Here is an 18,401-nt window from a genome sequence, read left to right as displayed (position 1 = left end):
TGCGCATTGCTGGAGCGAATCGAAGTTTAAATCCACGCTTTTTTATCATTTACATAATCTTCGATAGTATAATATGCTTTTCTCAAGAGCATATTTTTAATAGATTTTTTGAACCTGTGTAAAGGCAAGTCCAAAATTGACTGAGGAATTTTGTTATAGAAGATTATACCCATTCCCACAAATGACTTTTGGACCTTCCTGAGACGGAGCGTAGGAGTCGCAAGCCTGTTACGGTGTCTAGTCAGCCGGTGTCTAAAAAAGTAAGTAAACAATTTAAAAATATGATTTGCTTAGGGCCTTATTAATAAGCTGATTAATTAATATAATCGAGTGAATCTTGTTTTCATAACTTAAAATTTTGCACCGAAAACATATTTTTAAGTTAAAACGCCACTTCTGTAGAATTCACTTCTGTTGATATAGCTTTCTCCAGAAGTGAGATATTTCTACAGAAATGATAATTTACTTATTATTCTAATATATTTTATCTTCTGTGTACAAATACAAATTTATAACTATTTTAATTTAACTAATGCAGAATGCTGTTTTTTATTATGAACTGGTTTTAGATATTGTACTGCTAGCTTTATTATTATTATTTTCGACAGAAGTGACTTGTTTTCTACAGGAATAATAAGCATGGCTCTTTTTGGTAGTTTTTTCAGGCATATCAAGCAAAACGCGATTGGAAAAAGAAAGATATGGAAAAAGAGTAACGTTTTGGAAGAACAAAATAAGGCTTGGATACCGAAAAAGAGACAAAAAATGACCAAAGCTGGACCGGAAGGAGCACATCGAAAATATAGAGAAAGATATTAAAAAAACTATTAAGAAGCTGGGAAAATAAAATCAATTAAAGACTACACACCAAGAGCACAAAAACAATAAGAAAGAGTTGGCCAGAGCGTGTATAAGGATTGAAAAGAAGATAATTCTCCTTCAAGTCCAGTTTCACAAATATCTACAGTATTTTCTAGATTTTCCTTAGATCAAAGTCTTGCAGACAAAAATAGATGAACACTGAAATTAGAGCTTCTTAAGCTAAGAAAATTAAGCTAGCATTACAAAATTAGGCTTATTTACTTTACTCCCAAAAAAAATTGAAGACTGACTTGATTTAACGAAACCAACCCATTGACAGCTGGTATCTACAGAACCAATCATAATATAGGAATATACAGGAACCCAATAGCTGTCGCTATGGGGCGTGACGCGGACGTCTAGGGTTGAAATTTTTTACAGATCAACCTTTGGATGTGAGGGTACTTCTGATATTTTTCAAACTGGAAAATGCAAACCAAAAAATAAAATATAATTAGTATGATACGTTCGATAATGTCATAAAACATGTTTTAAAAACTTTTTTTGCTTCGCCAGACGAAGAAAATGATAATTTGTAATGATTCTATTTTCAGGATCTTATTCTACAGGAATCTTATGTTTAAGTACGTCATTTCTGTAGAACATGTTTGTTGATTTTTTTTAATAGTTTTTAACTAAATTTCACTTCCTGAAATTGACATATTAAGACTGTTGACACCAAAAACAATTAAGCCTGGTTATTTTTTTTTTCGCATTCTTACATAAATTTGTAATTTTAAGAAAATTCCAGTCACTCATGGCGAAATTTATGTCACTCCTGTCGATATGAAAAAACCAAAATATGCGATTATTTAAAAATATTATTGTTATTGATCTCTGTTTCAATTTTTTAGATGATTATTACATTAAAACTTGTCATAATAACCCAACAAAAAGTTGATATTGTTAAATAAAATTTTATTTTTTTATTTTTATCACTCGGTAGAATTACCAAAATCAATTCAAATATCTTGCACACCAGAAATCAGAGCATTAGAGCTGTGCGCACGCCACAGAGTATCTACTTTATAAATGGAAAGCGCACGTTTGTCTGAGGTGCGCGCCGTTAATTTATGTGGCTCTGGATTCTAGTTAGGTCCAAAAACTGAAGGAAAAAAGCCTGAATTCAATAATTTCAATAATTCCTGTAATGAATTAATAGGTATTACGTAACAAACATAGAAAAGTAGGTACCTAGCTTATTTCGTGGTTTAACGACATTTTATATTGTAGATAACCGTCGGGTAACGGATAATATCGCAAGTTAAAAACACCAAAAATAAATTAATTAATTAATTAATCGTGATATGTACCCTTTCCTACAATATAAAAATAGTGAATGAAACTGATCGCATGAGGGTAGACTGTTTGTTTTTATCCTATTACATAGCACAATGCTATCAGTCTAAGTTGTAATAAAAATATCTATTCTTCTAATGTTAGAGAGGAAAGGCGTGTTTGTTTGTAATCTATAAACTCTGAAACTATCTACTGAACCGATTTTAATAATTATTCACCATTAGCGAGCTATTTTATCCAGAGTTAACATGATTTTATGTACATAATAAATTATATAGGTAAGTATGTCCAATCTGCCAATCCGCACTGGGCCAGTGTGGCAGACTATGGCCTAGAGACCCTTCTGATTCTGAGAAAGGACCGTGGTCAGTAGTGAGCCGGCACGGCGATGAGTTCATTATTGATGATGAATTAGGTACATTGAATTTCAAAGCGGCTATTAGACCGGTATAAAATTAAAAGGATAATGTGGGATTTTCGTGTTAAGATACATTAATATGCTATAGAGGTAAAGTTTATAAACAAAATCAAAAGGTTGGCCTTCCAATTCCGTTAACTACGCACGAGGACAGCTGCATACCGTACGCGTACCAACATAAATACTATCTACAAGTCATTAAATTTATTCAGTAATAAAGACGTGTTTCTTGGGCGTTCATTTCACATGATGTATTTCTTCATCTAAAAACCGCAGATCAGTCGGGCTGTAACTTTCAGCCAGACTCCCAGAGTGATATCGTGCGTCCATGCGAATAGGCGCATACATCGAGGCGCTGCATTTTTCTTTCGAGCTAGTTTCATGTAGTTTTTTGTGAGTTTTAAAGTAAAATTTATTAAAAAAAAGTAATAATAATGTAACTGTTGTGTTTACAAGAAGTGTTTCAAGGTGTTATATTTATGTACTGGCATGGAGCCAGGATAAAAGCAGATGCGCTTTCCCATACAAACAAAATCTATTAGTAAATAATTCATTGAATAATTTTTTGTCATTTTAATCAATTTCTATCTAAATAAATAAAGTGAATAACATAATATTTAAATAAAAAATGAAAACATTTCAACCCTGATCTAATTTTATTGTAATTAAATGTACCTACTTATCTATCGCTCAAATAAAAAAGTGAATAAATAATAGTAGGTAGGTACCTACCTGCTTAAAATTAAAAAAAAACATTAAGTGCTGGCATTATTACGTTTTATTATTACGTTCGCAGTGTTATTATCATCGGTCGAGTGTGTAATAAATTTGATGCGTGTAAAGCATTTGGACCGTAAAGGAAACCTTGATAGATATCTAGCTATTTATTTGAATTTTTGTCGCGATTTCGGAGTACGTTTAATTTAATCAGCTAAAATGAAGTAACAAGATGAGTGTGGCCGTCGATATAAACCAGGCCGCCCAGGAAACTGGGCCTAGTCCGCCTCCGAGTGCAAATAAAAGAATTCCACCTGTAAACAGACCCGTGCCTAAGAAGACTTTAGAGTCCAGGTTGTGGGATTTATTGCAGCCCATTGCCAGATTATGGGGACTCATAACGGCTATAGGTAAGTTTTACTTAACTCCAATAAGGATTTGGTTAGGTACACGTATCAGCAAGCGCAGTGTTGGACGACCTCCGACCCGCTGGACTGGCGACCTTAAGAGGATAGCGGGAAGTGGGTGGATGAGGAAGGCGGAGGATCGTGTGTGGTGGCGCGCTCTTGGTAGGGCCTATGTCCAGCACTGGACGCAAACAGGATGAGCGTTTGATTGATTGACACTTATTATTATCACCTCACTATCTTCTAGTTTCAGTTATTAGATAAAAAGTCAAAATCATTTATTCAAAGTAGGTACAATTGTACTTCTTTTGATGGTCGAAATTGTTTTTGCACGATATAGTGGTGATAATTAATTACGTAACTTAAAACTAAAGCTACGAGGGTTCCAAACGCGCCCAAGTCTGAGAAGAGCCCACAACAAACTCAGCCGGGTATTGTTTACTAGGATAGGTACTTAATTTATTGAACTGTGGGTGGTACCTACCCAGGTATTTCACCATCATCATCGAAACATCGCCGGTCGACAGGGTAGGTACTCAGCACGGGTATCCTCTCAGAAAGACAAGGGTTTTAGGTCATAGTCCGCTACGCTAGTCAAGTGCGGTTTGGCAGACGTCGCACACCATTGAAAACATTATTGAGAACTCTCTAGCATGCATGTTTCCTCACAATGATTTCATTCACCGGCAAAAAGTTAGATGTGCATGCCCGGGATCGAAACCTCGACCTCCCGATTAGGAGGCGGACATCTTAATCACTAAGCTATCACGACTTTTAGTAGGAATATCTATGGCTAATTGGGTAGGTAGTATCTATGAGTACTAATGCTCCACGACTTTATCCGCGTGGATTTAATTTTTTCGAATCCAGTGGGAAATCTTTGATTTTCCGGCATGAAAATAACTTGTCGGGACGCAAGTTATTTCTGTACAGCCATGTACGGCTTAATCGGTTTGTTTAACAGATAGGCCGTGAAAAAATTACAGACAGGCAGGCAGACATACTCTGTACACACTTTCACGTAGTATCTATGGGTTAATTTTTTTAACATTCTTTTTCATTCAACTTTCAAGTAAAGATTATTATATAAACTTGTGAGGATGATATTTCCATTGGCGCAATTAAAATGCCATAAGCCTACATTGTCGTATTAGTTAACAAATTGCGAAAAACTTAATTTTTGAATTTCGCGGGCAGACCAGTCGCATCCATCTTAAACTATCGTGAGTGATTACCATTATCCAAGTCCTATAGATTGTTTCGGCTATACTAACGTGTTTAGTCGACGTAAGCCCGACTAGGTTCGAACTTCGAACCCATCCGGGGTCCTTTTTCATAGGGACTCAGATCGCTGCACGTCGCGGTTGAGTCTCAAACGGGTTCGACACTAGTCGGGCTTACGTTGACTAAATACGTGATAATAGCGTACAATCTATATAACATTATTATAATTACCTACTAGGTAATTAATAAAGATTCAATCATAAAATTACAATAAAAATAAAATGTTTGTACGGAATTTCGGACTATACCTATACTTACTATAAATTATACCTACCTACCCATTACCCAAGAACTGGTAGATACTTATCGGGTTCAATTCCTGGTTCAGTTAATTTACCTTGAGATAAACTAGTTAAGTATTTAAGTAATTCGTTGGATGTTTGATGACTTATTTCAAGGTAAATTAAAATTTATAAGACTTGAACTATTTTAACTGTTTTCAATAATAATAATTAATAATTTATTAGACACAGAGTATCTACTATCTACCTATTTAATTCAATATTCTTAGTCAAATGTATTCGGTAAAAAATTGCTGTGTAAACTAATTAAAACCTATTTAGTAGGGTTCCATACCTCAAAAGGAAAAACGGAACCCTTATAGGATAACTTTGTTGTCTGTCTGTCTGCCTGTCTGTCCGTCCGTCCGTCTGACGTATCTGTCAAGAATCCTATAGGGTACTTCCCGTTGACCTAGGATCTTTGGCAGGTAGGTGCACAAGTACAGGAATAAATTCTGAAAACCGCGAATGTGTGGTTACATCATTAAAAAAATTAAAATGTGTTTCAATTTTCAAAGTAAGCTAACTATACCAAGTGGGGTATCATATGAAAGGGCTTTACCTTCTAAAACAGATTTTTATTTATTTTTATTTATAACTAGCCGATGCCCGCGACTTCGCCCGCGTGGATTTAGGTTTTTTGAAATCCCGTGGGAACTCTTTGATTTTCCGGGATAAAAAGTAGCATATGTGCTAATCCAGGATATTACCTATCTCCATTCCAAATTTCAGCCAAATCCGTCCAGTAGTTTTTGCGTGATGAAGTAACAAACATACACACACACACACACACACACACACACATACAAACTTTCGCCTTTATAATATTAGTGTGATAGTTTTTGATTTATCTTGTAAAATGTTGGAAAAAATACCCGAGCACGGAACCCAGAGTGCGCGAGTCTGACTCGCACTTGGCCTGTTTGTATAGGATAATAATTGTCTATAAAGGCTGACTACTGGGCGGTTAACAATAATTATAGGCATAGTTCGGTCACTGGTCAGCCTCGGGCCTTGAGCACAGCCTTGAGGCCTCCAAATCTTGATAAGTCCTTTAGTGAAATCCCAAATAAAGTCCAGTAAATAAGAACAAGTTTGATGTTCGAGGCCTCCATAAAAATTAACAATCGAAAATGTTATGATTACACACATACAGGATCTTCTCCTGTACAGTTAGGTAAGTAAGTAAAGGAATAAAATTTTTGCGCTCGCTTCGATTGCACTTAATATAAGTAATAATAATATGTTCTACGATTAAATTCCATTTTTTTTGTTAATTTTCGAATTTAGTGAGAATTAAACTTGTCAGAGATCGGGTATTGCTACGTTTCTGATATTTGTTTAAATTCAATACCTACTTTTTATATTATTATCGTATAATGAGCAAGTTCTTTGCTGTAAAAAAAGGGGCCCTCCTTTACCAGCTACTGTGGCTATTGGGATGTTCCGGATTCGATTTTGCATTTATTTTTTCTCTTTATCGTAAATCATTTTCATTTATAATTTACCCGAGTTAACCGATTTGAGGTGAGTCAGCTACGTAGTACCAGCTATACAGCCACAAGTACCTTTATGGGGTTGTCCTTGAAAATATCACTTTTTACACAAATAGATACATAAGTACCTATAGGTAGGTACTAAAAGTACCTATAAGTACCTATAGGTAGGTACTTATGTGCAATTTAAGTGCAATAAACTGTCATTAGCACTTAACACAAAGTAACGAAACAATAAATAGGTATCTTGTTATAGGTAAAGATAATTAATTTTATAGCTACCTAGGTATTATAGCAGGTACCAAGTCGGTTACCTATACCTAGGTATCGGGTAACTACAATGGAGTAGATTCCTACGTTATAATATATTTTTAAGAATAGGTCTTGAGTGTGACCTGACCTTGTGGTAAGTTACAATAGATATTACCTATCTATAAAGGAGGCTACGCTATACCATTCCTATACTCGAGGCGGACTAACCTGGAAGCTGTATAATACCAAGTTTTATTTAAATTACTTATACCCCAAAATACCTACATAGGTAAAAACGGATTATTAGTACAAAAATCAGCCAAGCGCGAGTCGGGCCTCGTTCTTTTGGGGCCGTAATCCGCATAAATTATGAACAACATATTATTTTGGGTGAAAATTGTTACGGTTCACGAGATAGGTACAGCGCGTTGACAGACAGACGGACGGACAGCGGAGAATACCGTCCCGTTGGCACCCGTCGGGTACGGAACCGTAATAATAATAAAATTAATAAAAATAAGTAAGTAATGGGAGATTTTTTGTTCCCAGTGATGAGTGGTGCAGGTGCTCAACTTATGGTTTTGGACTACGAAGTTGCTCCCGGTTTGATGTAAGTAGGTAGGAGTAATCTTTACACCTACAACTAATAGTATAATTTTATTAAATTATGTTTACTAGGTATAAGCATAAGTTTCCTACTTATTAATAGCTCGATTACACAGGCTGCCGACTCAACTTTTATTTCAACCGACTTCCAAAAAGGAGGTTGTTCTCAATTCGGTCCGTATTTAGTTCCGTACCTCAAAAGGAAAAACGGAAAGCTTATAGGATCACTTTGTTGCCTGCCTGTCTGTCCGTCTGTCGTGTCTGTCAAGAAAACCTATAGGGCATTTATTTTTATGCATAATAGTTTTTGATTTATCGTCCAAAATGTCGGAAAAAATACCCGAGTACGGAACCCTCGGTGCGCGAGTCTGACTCGCACTTGGCCGTTCTTAGTTTTTGTTCAAAATCACACTAATATTATAAAGGCGAAAGTTTGTGTGTGTGTGAGTGTGTGTGTGTTTGTTACTCCTTCACGCTAAAACTACTGGACGGATTGGGCTGAAATTTAGAATGGAGATAGATTATACTCTGGATTAGCACATAGGCTACTTTTTATCCAGGAAAATCAAAGAGTTCCCACGGGATTTTTAAAAAACTACATCCACGCGAACGAAGTCGCGGGCATCAGCTAGTTTTCACATATACTTTTACAAGTGTTTTTAAATCGTCAAAAGAATAGGGGTAGGTTAATTATAATAAAAAGTGATCTAGGTATAACTTGGTTAATTTTACTTTGCAGGGAATGAGTAGGTCGGTAGGTTAAACTTATTCTTAGTTACATACCAATTTAAAATAACAAATCAGAAAATATCCTTCAGGTTATAAACAAGTCAGAGTAGCGAGATAATAATAATAAATGCGTAACGCTTATATTTGATGAGAAGACTTGCAAAGGAGGCCGAGAGGCTGTTTACACCACGTTACATGTCCTTTACGCATCTTTCTTCAAAAGAGAATTCTTTATTCAGACTTTTTTATTAGGGTTCCGTACCCGAAAGATGCCAACGGGATCCTATTACTGAGCCTCCGCTGTCCGTTCGTCCGTAAGAGAATAATTCTTTTTAGGGTTCCGTACCTCAAAAGGAAAACGGAACCCTTATAGGATCACTTCGTTGTCTGTCTGTCTGTCTGTCGTGTCTGTCAAGAAACCTATAGGGTCCTTCCCGTTGACCTAGAATCATGAAATTTGGCAGGTAGGTAGGTCTTATAGCACAAGTACAGGAATAAATCTGAAAACCGTGAATTTGTGGTTACATCATTTAAAAATAAATAAAATGTATTTCAATTTTCAAAGTAAGATAACTATACCAAGTGGGGTATTATATGAAAGGGCCTTACCTGTACATTCTGAAACAGATTTTTATTTATTTTTATGTACAATAGTTTTTGATTTATCGTGCAAAATGTTGGAAAAATACCCGAGTACGGAACCCTCAGTAGGCGAGTCTGACTCGCACTTGGCCGGTTTTTTTCCACCTGTTTAGGGTTCCGTAACCAAAGGATGCCTACAGTACACATCTGAGAGGCACTTGATCAGTCATTTTTAAATCCGATTATTATAAATGAAATACTTTTTACATAATGCGCCTGCTGGGACCATAAGTTCATAACAAAATTATAAAGAAACGATCTCTTTGTCCCTAATGCATAAAAGCATTAGGGACAAACTTACTTAGATGTACACTTATGTAGGTATCAAATCATGCCGATGAAAAGAAACCAAGAAAATTTGATTGCGAATCCTTCTCAGAAAATTAATTCAAGGAATTCACTATAAAGGCCAGAGCACACAACGGATCTTTGGGTTACCGTTTAAATTCATACTTCTAATATTATAAATGCGAAAGTGTGTCTGTCTGTCTGCTAGCTTTTCACGGCCCAACAATTTAACCGGTTTTGATGAAAGGTAGGTGAGTTAGCTTACATCCCGGGAACGGATATAGACTACTTTTTATCCCGGAAATCAAAGAGTTCCCACGAGTTTCTTAAAGGTTCATCCGTTTAACCGATTTTTATGGGTTCCGAGGAGGTAGCTTGCGTCCTAGAAATTGACATAGGAATTTTTTTATCCCGGAAAAGCAAAGAGTTTCCGTGGGATTTTCCAAAAACCATAATTGAAGTCGCGGGCATTATCTAGTATACAAATCAAGGACTCAACTATCTTTAATTGAACAAAATAAAGCTGAAAACTAAAACCCGACTGCAATCGTCTTAATAAAATATTATAGTAAAATTGTTTTTCTGTCGCTTGGTATATTTTAAAGTTGTAGTACATTTATATTTATGAACTCAGAATTCTCTCTTCCATTTCACCCCACTCGATACAATAGCAAAAAAAATTTTGGAGACCCCCACTTTTTTCATGTAACATCCGTTAGGTCAATTTTTTTCGTATAAAATGTAGCCTATGTCACCCGGACCTTTACGACGGAACAATTGACACCTCACTTATAAAAATCGGCCTAGTAGTTTAGGCGCTACGGTGGAACACACAGAATCTGGATACAAACATACACACATACATACATAGACTGCTAAAATCATAATCCTTCCTTTTGGCTTTGCCGCAGTCGGGTAAAAATTTAAAGACTAAGATAGTTGCGTGCTTGCGTCGTCGTTAGAAATCCTGTTACTGGTAGGAATTGTCTAGTGTCTATTGAGAGTTGAGACGAATGCTGCACGCCGCGCCCTGCCTCGCTCGACGAGAGTGGGCACTCAAGCCTAGATAGATGCAGCCATTTAGACCAGACCGTTAACCCTTGAGAATGCCTCTACTTCTGAGAAATGGGTTTTTGGTATCTTGGACATTTTTCTAAAAAATCGGCCAAGTGCGAGTCTGACTGGCGCACTGAGGGTTCCGTACTCGGGTATTTTTTTCGACATTTTGTACGATAAATCAAAAACTATTGAGCATAAAAATAAATAAAAATCTTTTTTAGAATGTACAGGTAAAGACTTTTCATATGATACTACACTTGGTATAATTTATTATCTTACTTTGAGAATTTAAATACATTTTTTTTAAATGTAACCACAAATTCACGGTTTTCATCCTTTACCTACTTATGCTGTAATACATACCTACCTGCCAAATTTCATGATTGTAGGTCAACGGGAAGTACCTTATAGGTATTCTTGACAGACGGACGGACAGACAGACAGACAGACAGACAACAAAGTGATCCTATAAGGGTTCCGTTTTTCCTTTTGAGGTACGGAACCCTAAAAACTTGAATTCTTTTGTGCAGTGTGGGTGCGGTACTAATCTTCTTGCTGGAGACGATGTGGGTGGTCGCACTGTTCGTGGACCTGCTGTGCCGGCGCGGCGAGTATTCCATGAAGCTGCGTTGCTGGGACTTCATGAGGTGGTCGTGCGGTCGAGCCCGGGCGCCGTTCTACGCCTGTGTGGCTACAGCGATACTGTTCGCTAACCTTACCATTCTGGCTACAGTGTCAGGTGAGGAATTATTTCGCACGCCAAAAGTCAAAAGCTCTTCTGAAGATTTTTGACGTGACAACGTCTTATAATTCGATAGAGCCGGCTGCACGCACGAAAAAACATGACTCATGCGGCGTTACCTCGCTCTGAGGCGTTCCATGTAAGGCTTGAAATGCAAGCGAGAGCGCGGAACGAGCGACAAAGAAGCACAATCGGCCTTTGTTGTCACGTTCAACTATCGTCAGTAAACCGACTTTACAGACAACCAATTTTTTGAAATCAAACTAAAACCCGCGTACGAAAGCTGGTACGAGGTACGTATTTACCACATGGAAGTGATTTATAAACAAGTGTAAATTAAAAATTTTTAACACCCCCGACAAATGAAGATTACAGTAACCAGAAAAGAGCTGATAATTTTCAAACAGCTGTGTCGATTTCCTTGGATTATAGCTAAGAACACTCTCGATCAAGCCACCTTTCAAACAAAAAAACTAAATTAAAATCGGTTCATTAGTTTAGGAGCTACGATGCCACAGACAGATACACAGATACACACGTCAAACTTATAACACCCCTCTTTTTGGGTTGGGGTTAAAAAAATATCTTGTGAGTTGTGACGGATTATGGAAGTAGGTAACTGATATGAACTGAACTGTAACTGATATTATAACGCTTTTTGCTTCAAAATTTCTCCTTGAATTTTGTTTATATTTTTTTTAATCGTTATGGTTATAAAATACCTATTAATTCAATAACTTTAAAAAGTGGACGCTTTTTTTAAATTCTTTGTTACTAAACCGAATTATTTTGTAATCAGTATTTGGATGTTAGAGTTATTATCACGTTAAATTAATCAAAAATAAAAACTGACGAAAATTAATAAATTTCCGCCGTGTATTGTCTTGAGCCACCCTAGTAAATATGGTATGAATATACTAAAGAAGTTTCATTTCGCATGTAGGTTACCTACGAGACGTACGAGATCATTTTCAACCGACATTTTTAGCATTTAGTACAGTTTTTATATCAATCAGTAATAAATCTTTACAAACGAACTTAGTTAATTAGTCGCACAGGTGGCTACGACTTTTTACATACAAAAAAATTTAGGAGGCGGTAAATTAATTTAACCAAATGACTATTAATGTACGTTTCTTTCCAAGATACAGAACCCTTAATCGATGAGTATGACACGCACTTGGCCGGCTGTTTTATTATTTCCACCATTTTTCCGTTTCAATTTCTAATGACTTTCAGGGTCAAGAATACTACGAAATTCATTACTTATATTAGAATACTGATTCGGAATACAAATTAATTTATTTAAAATTGTAAGTACCTACCTATCTACATTTGTTATAAAATTCAATTTACATTTTAGTCTGCTATAATACCTTCTTCTATAATTATTCTTGAAAAACTGCAAGAAGTAGGTACCTATAGCTAACCTACAAAAGAAAAGGAAAATTGATATTTACCTATTTATCGTCTCATCATCTACCTGCACACATTTGCTGAATAATAAAAAAACCGGTAAAGTAGGTAGGTACTAGTCCGATTAGCACACGAAGACACATAAGTGACTAATGGTTCTGTATAGTATATTGTAAAACTGTGGTTTTGTACCATCGCATAGTGTACCTACATTTTAATTTATGTTTTAAATTTGCATGGCGGCCATTTTGAATTTTTTATTATTTGTTGTAATAAAATGCGAAAGAAATAAACACTGAAAATTTTAATTATCTACCTATTATGGTTTATGATAATATAGGTCTGTACAAACAGACGTACAAAAATTCAAACAGACCGATGTGGTCATGTTAGAATGTTTAACCATTCGAGTACGTTTAACTTTAAAAAATCGCTGTCATCATAATTTTTGTCGCATAAGTATCTAAGTATGTTATGAGTTAAACGAGAACAAATATGGAAAACTTTTTGACGTGACAACGTCTTATAATTCGATAGAGCCGGCTGCACGCACGAAAAAACATGACTCATGCGGCGTTACCGAGGTAACGCCGCATGGATCGCCTCAGAGCGAGCTCTGAGGCGTTCCATGTAAGGCTTGAAGTGCAAGCGAGAGCGCGGAACGAGCGACAAAGAAGCACAATCGGCCTTTGTTGTCACGTTCAACTATCGTCAGTAAACCGACTTTACAGACAACCAATTTTTTAATCAAAAATTGGCTTTAATAAATCAATTTACGGTAAACGTTAACGTATGTTACGTTACGGAGTTTTATCTTGATATTATGCCGAATTGAATTTCAAGGCAAAATCGTAGCTCGCAGGAGACTGAAGTTTTTTGTTTGTGCAGCAATTTATTATAATTATCTCTTATCTTCTTATCAATTTTGTTAAAAATGGTAGGTATAGGTATCTACACTTTGTTACATTTTAGCTGTTCGTATGTGTATTTTATTTTTTTGCGTAACTAATTAATAGTTGTAGGATAGGTAGATAGATTTTCTTCATCCGCGTGGATAGTTGGAGAAGAGCCGATAAGAAACAAGAAACTGCAGTAATTATTCTTTTCCAAAAGGTAAACTTAAATTGAGTACGTTCACAAATCATCGCATTTCCATTTTCCATACGTTCACAACATGTTCACAAATCAAGTTTATCTACGCCGCCTGCAGGGGGAAATGTGCAGAGGCCATTAAATAGACAGCTAGGTAATAATATAGCTGTTTATTAATGAACGATCTAAGTGAATATAATATTCAGTTACACCGTGTATCAATAAGGCTGAGATCTATGTATAGAGCGCACTTTGATTTAAACGCGATAGTGTTATACGTGGTTATACCGCTGGCATAAATCTATCTCGTTTTCCTTAAACTTGTCTAAGTCTAAGCAAAGTGAAAGTGCCGTCAACCTACCTAGATTTCAACCTTAGGTAAGGCCATGATTACACCTGTAAGTTTTACTCACGTAAGTAGCTTAATTACTTAGTAAGTAACTTATGATAAATTTATCTAATATAAACACTCTCATAAGTGTCATTTTCTGGTGGGAGGCTGCGGCCGTGGCTAGTTACCACCCTACCAGCAAAGCCGTGCTGGTACGAGTTACGATGCCTTGTAGAAACCAAAGGGGTATTATAGGTACGATGCCATCTATAAACCATATGGGGGTTGAGTCTAATACAAATTGCTATACCCCTCCCAGGTTAGCCCGATTCCATCTTAGACTGCATCATCACTTACCGCCAGGTGTGATTGCAGTCAAGGGTTAACATTTATCTGGGTAAAAAAATTACCTTAGTAATTTTGCTTTCAATTAATTACGTAAGCTACTTACGCGAGAAAAACTTACATGTAAAAGTACTTTTAAGAGGTTTACATTAGTTTTGTTGTAAGTTAAATAAGTAAGCTACTTATGTGAGCTCAAAAATACAAACTAATTTGAGCAATTCCTCTTTATTTAGTTTTTAAAAATACAATAGGTAGGTACCAACTAACGAAACACATAGATAAACAAGAGTAAATTAAAAATTTATAACACCCCCGACGATCCAAAGTATTTGAGTTTTCCAAAACATCATTTTCAAATAAATTGTATTTAGGCTTGGATGAAGGATTGTTTATATACTATCTCTATGTATTTAGGCAACGTCCATCTTGACAGCTTGACATTTGTCTATTGACATAATATTATGAACCTAACGGTTATCTAACCTTCTTTTCTACAAGAAAACTAGAAAAGAGCTGATAACTCTTAAACGGCTGAACCAATTTTTTTAGATTATAGCTAAGAACACTCTCGATCAAGCCACCTTTCAAACAAAAAAAACTAAATTAAAATCGGTTCATTCGTTTAGGCGCTACGATGCCACAGACAGATACACAGATACACAGATACACAGACACACAGATACACAGATACACACGTCAAACTTATAACACCCCTCTTTTTGGGTCGGGGGTTAACAATTTGAATTTCCAATTCGGCATAAAATTGGAATATTTTTCCAGGTGGAATGTTGCTTGTACTGGCAGCGTTGCGAGCAACTGTGCCATTCTCTCCATATGCGACTCACGGCCCGCATTCGCCTCGCGCGGGCAGCACGTTGCTAAGTCAGCACGACTCCAATATACCTGACGTGTACTTCAATGCGGCGCAATCTGCTGACGATAGGTTTGTATGCGCTATATAACGAGTTCCTGTGCCATTCCCGTGGCCATTCTCTCCATATGCTACTTATGGCCTACAATCGCCTCGCGCGGGCAGCACATTGCTAAGTCAGTACGACTCCAATATACCTGACGTGTACTTCAATGCGGCGCAATCTGCTGACGATAGGTTTGTATGCGCTATATTACGAGTCCCTGTGCCTTTCTCTCCATATGCTACTCATGGCTTACAATCGCCTCGCGCGGGCAGCACATTGCTAAGCCAGTACGACTCCAATCATAGATATAAAATACTTATTTGGATTTCTGTGACTCCAATATACCTGACGTGTACTTCAATGCGGCGCAATCTGCTGACGATAGGTTTGTATGCGCTATATTACGAATCCCTGTGCCTTTATCTCCATACGCCACTCGTTGCTCACAATCGCCTCGCGCGGGCAGCACATTGCTAAGCCAGTACGACTCCAATCATAGATATAAAATACTTATTTGGATTTCTGTGACTCCAATATACCTGACGTGTACTTCAATGCGGCGTAATCTGCTGACGATAGGTTTGTATGCGCTATATGTATATCGAATCACTGTGCCGTTCTCTCCATTGATTTTAGAAGCGCCCCCCTACGTTTATTCTGAGGTTCTCTCCACTATGCCACTCATGGCCTACGATCGCCTCGCGCGAGCACACATTTGACAATGCTGACAATAGGTTTATATGCAGAAAGATACTAATTATAATTATTAGGTCTATCTGGGTCTATCATTCAAAGTTTTATGCTGTTATCTTTTGATCTCGACATCTTAAAATACTCTTGAATGGAGCCTCTTAGGTTAATTCCAGACAAAAATATTATAGACTTGCGCTACGACTTGCTGAATGCTGTATTATGTTTACGAGCAATGCATATTATATTTAAACGGATATTTTATAGCGGATCCTTGTTATCTAGACCCAATCATCTAGATAGAATTGGCATGCTTACAACTTGCTATAAGAGGCTATTTTACAGTAAATTCTATTTTTCAAGATAAATTATATTATTGAGCTTTTATTTCGTATTATTTAATAAGTTTTAGCTTCAAAAGATGATGATCAACAAACTATCAATTTAAATGAGGGAATAAAATACACAAATCCATCAGCCTGTATTCGTTCACAGCTGGACATAGGATTGAGAACCCGCCATCTCATACGATCCTTCGCCTTCGTCTTCCACCCACCTCCCGTTAGCTTCGCGTCGCGTCGGTTCAGCAAAACCTAATATACTGTTTTTAGTGTTTAATAACCTAATGTTTTTTTACATACTTACATTACAATTGTATTTATAACGTGGGTAAAGCTAGTTAGGTATCTCAGAACCATTTCAGGGTTCCGTATACCTCAAAAGGAAAACGGAAACCCTATAAAATCACTTTGTTGTCTGTCGTGTCTGTCAAGAAGACCTAAAGGGTACCCTTTGACCTAGGTCCTAGAATCATGAAATTTAGCAGGTAGGTAGGTCTTATAGCACAAGCAAAGGAAAAAATTCGAAAACCGTGAATTTGTGGTTACCTTACAAAAAAATTTAAATGCGTTTCCATTTTCAAAGTAAGATAACTATAGCGAGTGGGGTATAATATGAAAGGGCTTTACTTGTGTATTCTAAAACAGATTTTTATTTATTTTTCTGCATAATAGTTTTTGATTTATCGTGCAAAATGTCGGAAAAATTACCCGAGTACAGAACCCTCGGTGCGCGAATCTGACTCGAACCGAACCGAACTTATTTTCAAAAAACCGACCAAGTGGGTTTTTTGAAAATATATTTATCCCATTTTAAAATTCGTTCCTTAATTACAGATGCGAAGAAATGACTGTACTTGGCGTGAAGACTCCTGAAAGATCTCGCTCCGTGACGCCAAAACCTCGCCTTCTAGATCTTTGACCTGTTTAAGCGACCATAAGGAAAGTGGTTTTGGCAAAAATGTGAGAAGGATAAAAAAAAATATTCCGACGAATTGAGAAATTGACTGTAATGTATGGTTTTATTTTATGGCAATAAAGCAAATTCGTCGCGGCACGGGAGCAGAAATCAAATTATTAGTATATCGTTTTAAAACTAACTACTTATGTTAATAAACAACAAAACAATTTTGTGATCTTTTTGGAAATTGTAATTGTTCAACACTACAACTACCTACAGGAAAATTAAAAATTATACTTACGTAGGTCTGTCTAACTAGGTATTTTCAGTTTCGGAGCAGTTTTCGGATTTTTTTCACACAAGAAATTGTATCCAATAGTTTTCCTATTATACATGACCAATAAATAGCTCATTCAACTTTCAAAATATTTTTAGTTTGCAAATAGTGTGCTTGCCAAAAATCACAAAATTTTCAATAAGTATAGTATGCGACAAGTCGAGATGGCAATTGCGGTGGGGACGCCCCACACACCCACACAGCCTCTCAACTAACGCGGTGCGGGATATCGCGGGTGACTTGCGGGTGAGCGAGGCGTCTCCCTGCCTCATATCCCGATTGCCATCTCAACCTGTCGCGTACACGTACACGTACTATAAGTACCTCACTGCTGAATATATCGGACTTAGGTACTTTTACTTTAATAACGGAACAATATTATTCGAAAATCCCAAACCGTTTATTGTATCTAATAATTATGTGCACTATGCATGTCTGAGGAATACCTACTCCACTGCGATAGCCAGCTTCAAACTTTTAATACTAGCCGAATGACTAACTTCGTGTGGTAAAACAAAGTGGAACATGGGATTTTATGTATACTACATGTAGCAAATGTTTAAAACTGCTGCAGTTAAAGGAATTTTAATCAAAGCCAAATTTTTTACATTGATCAAAATAATATCTACATGACATATTTTGAATATACCTAACATTATTAACATTTTTCTAACTATTGCATATGACATCACTAAATGCTTAAGAAGCTAATCTAATGTTACTTATTAAACAAATCCCGCATTATCATAATAGTGACTAAAATGTATTTATATTTTTAAGCATTGAGTAAATCATCCATACAAAATTGCTTTCGTATTTTTACTTTTCGGTCGCGCGTAAGAATGCGTGTTACGACCTTATGATATGAGTATGAAACACAATTTTTATATGTAAATATAAATAATAGTATTAGCACCACTAAATATAGGGTATAATTAGAATGCTAGCAAAAC

General features: G+C 36.4%; 1 protein-coding gene across 2 annotated transcripts; it reads left to right on the top strand.

Moving 5' to 3' along the window:
• The first annotated feature begins 3,258 nt into the window (after nucleotides 1-3,258).
• Nucleotides 3,259-17,179, top strand: LOC123867785. Of its 2 annotated transcripts, XM_045910051.1 has the most exons (6): nucleotides 3,259-3,705; nucleotides 7,565-7,625; nucleotides 10,870-11,078; nucleotides 15,046-15,164; nucleotides 15,524-15,567; nucleotides 17,048-17,179. In XM_045910051.1, exons 1-6 carry the CDS (start codon nucleotides 3,528-3,530, stop codon nucleotides 17,130-17,132), a joined length of 696 nt encoding a protein of 231 aa, XP_045766007.1. In that variant the 5' UTR covers nucleotides 3,259-3,527; the 3' UTR covers nucleotides 17,133-17,179. The 2 variants fall into 2 exon arrangements, with proteins under 2 accessions (XP_045766007.1, XP_045766006.1); XM_045910050.1 differs by lacking the exon at nucleotides 15,524-15,567 and having other exon boundaries at nucleotides 15,046-15,208.
• Nucleotides 17,180-18,401: the final 1,222 nt, after the last annotated feature.

Source organism: Maniola jurtina, chromosome 8 (genome assembly GCF_905333055.1).
Source record: "Maniola jurtina chromosome 8, ilManJurt1.1, whole genome shotgun sequence".
NCBI lineage: Eukaryota > Metazoa > Arthropoda > Insecta > Lepidoptera > Nymphalidae > Maniola > Maniola jurtina.
Note: the sequence above shows the minus strand (reverse complement) of the source record. Positions and strands in the feature narration are given on the sequence as shown.

Bases quoted from the DNA above. Each gene is read 5' to 3' on its own strand.
- LOC123867785 (XM_045910051.1), top strand. From the start codon at position 3,528: ATGAGTGTGGCCGTCGATATAAACCAGGCCGCCCAGGAAACTGGGCCT. The intron at 7,626-10,869 runs GTAAGTAGGTAG...TCTTTTGTGCAG, and splicing joins GAAGTTGCTCCCGGTTTGAT to TGTGGGTGCGGTACTAATCT. The intron at 11,079-15,045 runs GTGAGGAATTAT...ATATTTTTCCAG, and splicing joins CATTCTGGCTACAGTGTCAG to GTGGAATGTTGCTTGTACTG.